The 2755-nt window shown below is 39.0% G+C and overlaps 1 protein-coding gene across 1 annotated transcript in view; it reads right to left on the bottom strand.

Moving 5' to 3' along the window:
• Window positions 1-2344, bottom strand: part of LOC133624466 (uncharacterized) — a 25034-nt gene extending 22690 nt beyond the window's left edge. Inside the window, exons 1-2 of the mRNA XM_061988043.1 lie at window positions 2177-2344; window positions 1835-1982 (exon numbers count right to left, since the gene is read on the bottom strand). Coding sequence (XP_061844027.1) covers window positions 1835-1982; window positions 2177-2304 — 276 coding nt within the window. The 5' untranslated portion in view covers window positions 2305-2344. The remainder of the gene's footprint in view (window positions 1-1834; window positions 1983-2176) is intronic.
• Window positions 2345-2755: the final 411 nt, after the last annotated feature.

Genomic DNA, 2755 nt, shown 5'->3' with positions numbered 1-2755 from the left:
TGCGACTCAAAACAACATCGAAAATGCACTCTTCAAGAAGTTCCAAACACTCTGAAATATAATACACAACAGTTGCTGCTTCGCTTCCTTAAAAAAATCTCCTCGTTAACAAAATATCAACGGATCAATGTACCTGGACTATGGACTTAAAAAGTTACGTACCGTGAGTTCTTCCCTTCATCCATGGCTCCAACATGATTCCTCTTCAGGTGCTCCAGAAGCACGGTTGTACTTCCGTGCCATTTTGCAGGAAACTGTCTTCTTTGAAGTCTTTAAAGTAAAGTGTTGCCACGACTTTTGACGACTTAGGTCGTACACTTTTCTCCATTGAAGCAATAACCTCAAGATGTTTCTCCGCTGAACCGCTTTCCTCCACCATTTTTCGAATGTTTAGGCATAGGAGACGGCGTCGTCACGTGAGCTGCACATGACACATCATTGGCTGGCTTACTGCCACCCCATGAGATGTAGCCTCAGCGCCGCCCTGTCGCTGTTTTGTACTGTTTTTGTACTTGTTTTATTATTGTTTCTCAGCTGTTTGTAAATGTTGCAGTTTATAAATAAAGGATAATAAAAAACAAACAAAAAAAACGTAGCCTCAGCGCATGCGCATAGCATAGATCCAACGAATCGATGACTAAATTAATCGCCAACTATTTTTATAATCGATTTTAATCGATTAGTTGTTCCAGCCCGACTAACAACAAATATATATTTTTAATAAATATATATTATCATCTATTAATATACATGAATAAATCATTAATAAAAACTAACAACAAATATATATATTTTTAATATATCTATTGTTATCATCTATTAATATTAGAGATGTCCGATAATGGCTTTTTTGCCGATATCCGATATTCCGATATTGTCCAACTCTTAATTACCGATTCCGATATCAACCCATACCGATATATACAGTCGTGGAAGTAACACATTATTATGCCTTATTTTTGTTGTGATGCCCCGCTGGATGTATTAAACAATGTAACAAGGTTTTCCAAAAGAAATCAACTCAAGTTATGGAAAAAAAAATGCCAACATGGCACTGCCATATTTATTATTGAAGTCACAAAGTGCTTTTTTTTTTTTAACATGCCTCAAAACAGCAGCTTGGAATTTGGGACATGCTCTCCCTGAGAGAGCATGAGGAGGTTGAGGTGGCCGGGGTTGAAGTAAGGGGTAGCGGGGGGGTGTATATTGTAGCGTCCCGGAAGGGTTAGTGCTGCAAGGGGTTCTGGGTATTTGTTCTGTTGTGTTTATGCTGTGTTACGGTGCGGATGTTCTCCCGAAATGTGTTTGTCATCCTTGTTTGGTGTGGGTTCAGAGTGTGGCGCATATTTGTAACAGTGTTAAAGTTGTTTATACGGCCACCCTCAGTGTGACCTGTATGGCTGTTGACCAAGTATGCAAGGCATTCACTTGTGTGTGTGAAAAGCCATAGATATTATGTGATTGGGCTGGCACGCACAGGCAGTGTCTTTTAAGGTTTATGGCGCTCTGTACTTCTCCCTACGTCCGTTTTCCACTCCGTACAGCGGCGTTTTAAAAAGTCATAAATTTTACTTTTTGAAAAAGATACCGATAATTTCCGATATTACATTTTAAAGCATTTATCGGCAGTCCGAAATTATCGGACATCTCTAATTAATATACATAAATACATATACACCTATGTATATATATACACATCTTATAAACATTTATACCTATATACATATTTATACACATATATAAAATATTTTTAAGCAGTCTATGAAAGGAGAGTCAGTGGTGTGAAAGTTCAACCCTATTTCCCCACAAGAGTGTAGAAGATAAGAGTACATACTGCGACAGATGGAGGTGGAAGATGAGGAACTTGTTCCCAATGCTGGTCATCCAAGTACGGGATAGCAGACCTCAGAGTCTGGGCCCACAGATGCTCCGCAGCGGAAAGGTCCTTCGTGTTCCACCATGCCGATCCACAACCTGCTGATCTTCAAAACAGATTTAACATGACAATCTAAAGATCTAGCTCTAATTAAAATGCAACTCCGCCAAACAAAAATCCTCATCGTAGAGACAAAACACAGCAGTTTGTTGAGTCAATAGCAATCATGTCTCTGATACTGCATATATTATCCTTGTGTACAAGAGTTTGAGAAAACGTCGTGGTAAAGTTTACACCTACCTGGATATTTTAGTCTTCTTTGGCGCGTTGTTTGTCTCAGAGGAGCCGCTGGGAATTATTTCTGCATCATTTTGGACAAAATTGTGTTTTCGTTTACTAAAGTTTGACCGCGAACGACTGTCAGCCATGTTTGAGTGGCTTCGAATGTTCCCGGCAGTCAACTTCCGTGTTTGGCCTATGACGTCACATGCTCCTGTCCAATCCGAAAGCAATGCTTTCAGAGGAAACGCCCACTCAGACGAGACAGACAGAGCGCTAGATTCATAAACCTACTGCAACGATTACATAAATAGATATAATTTGTATACATTTCAGCCTAAATGTACTTATTTTTCAGGCTTTAGGCTTAAGAATAGCATTGCTATCCCCCAAAGTGTACACTTTTTATGACACTATTTATTTACAGTTTCCTTTCAGTGTGTTCTTTTTAGACTTTGGGGTCCAACTGGGGGCCAGGAGCCCATTATTTACAGTGAATTCGTACACTCCTGATTTTACTCATATTCAATAATTATATCTAACTTACTAACAGTTGACAATCTTGTCAAATGATTAGAAAGCATGTGTTAATCACAAACA

This window comes from Nerophis lumbriciformis, linkage group LG01 (genome assembly GCF_033978685.3).
Source record: "Nerophis lumbriciformis linkage group LG01, RoL_Nlum_v2.1, whole genome shotgun sequence".
Lineage (NCBI taxonomy): Eukaryota > Metazoa > Chordata > Actinopteri > Syngnathiformes > Syngnathidae > Nerophis > Nerophis lumbriciformis.
This window is presented reverse-complemented; position numbering and strand designations above follow the sequence as displayed.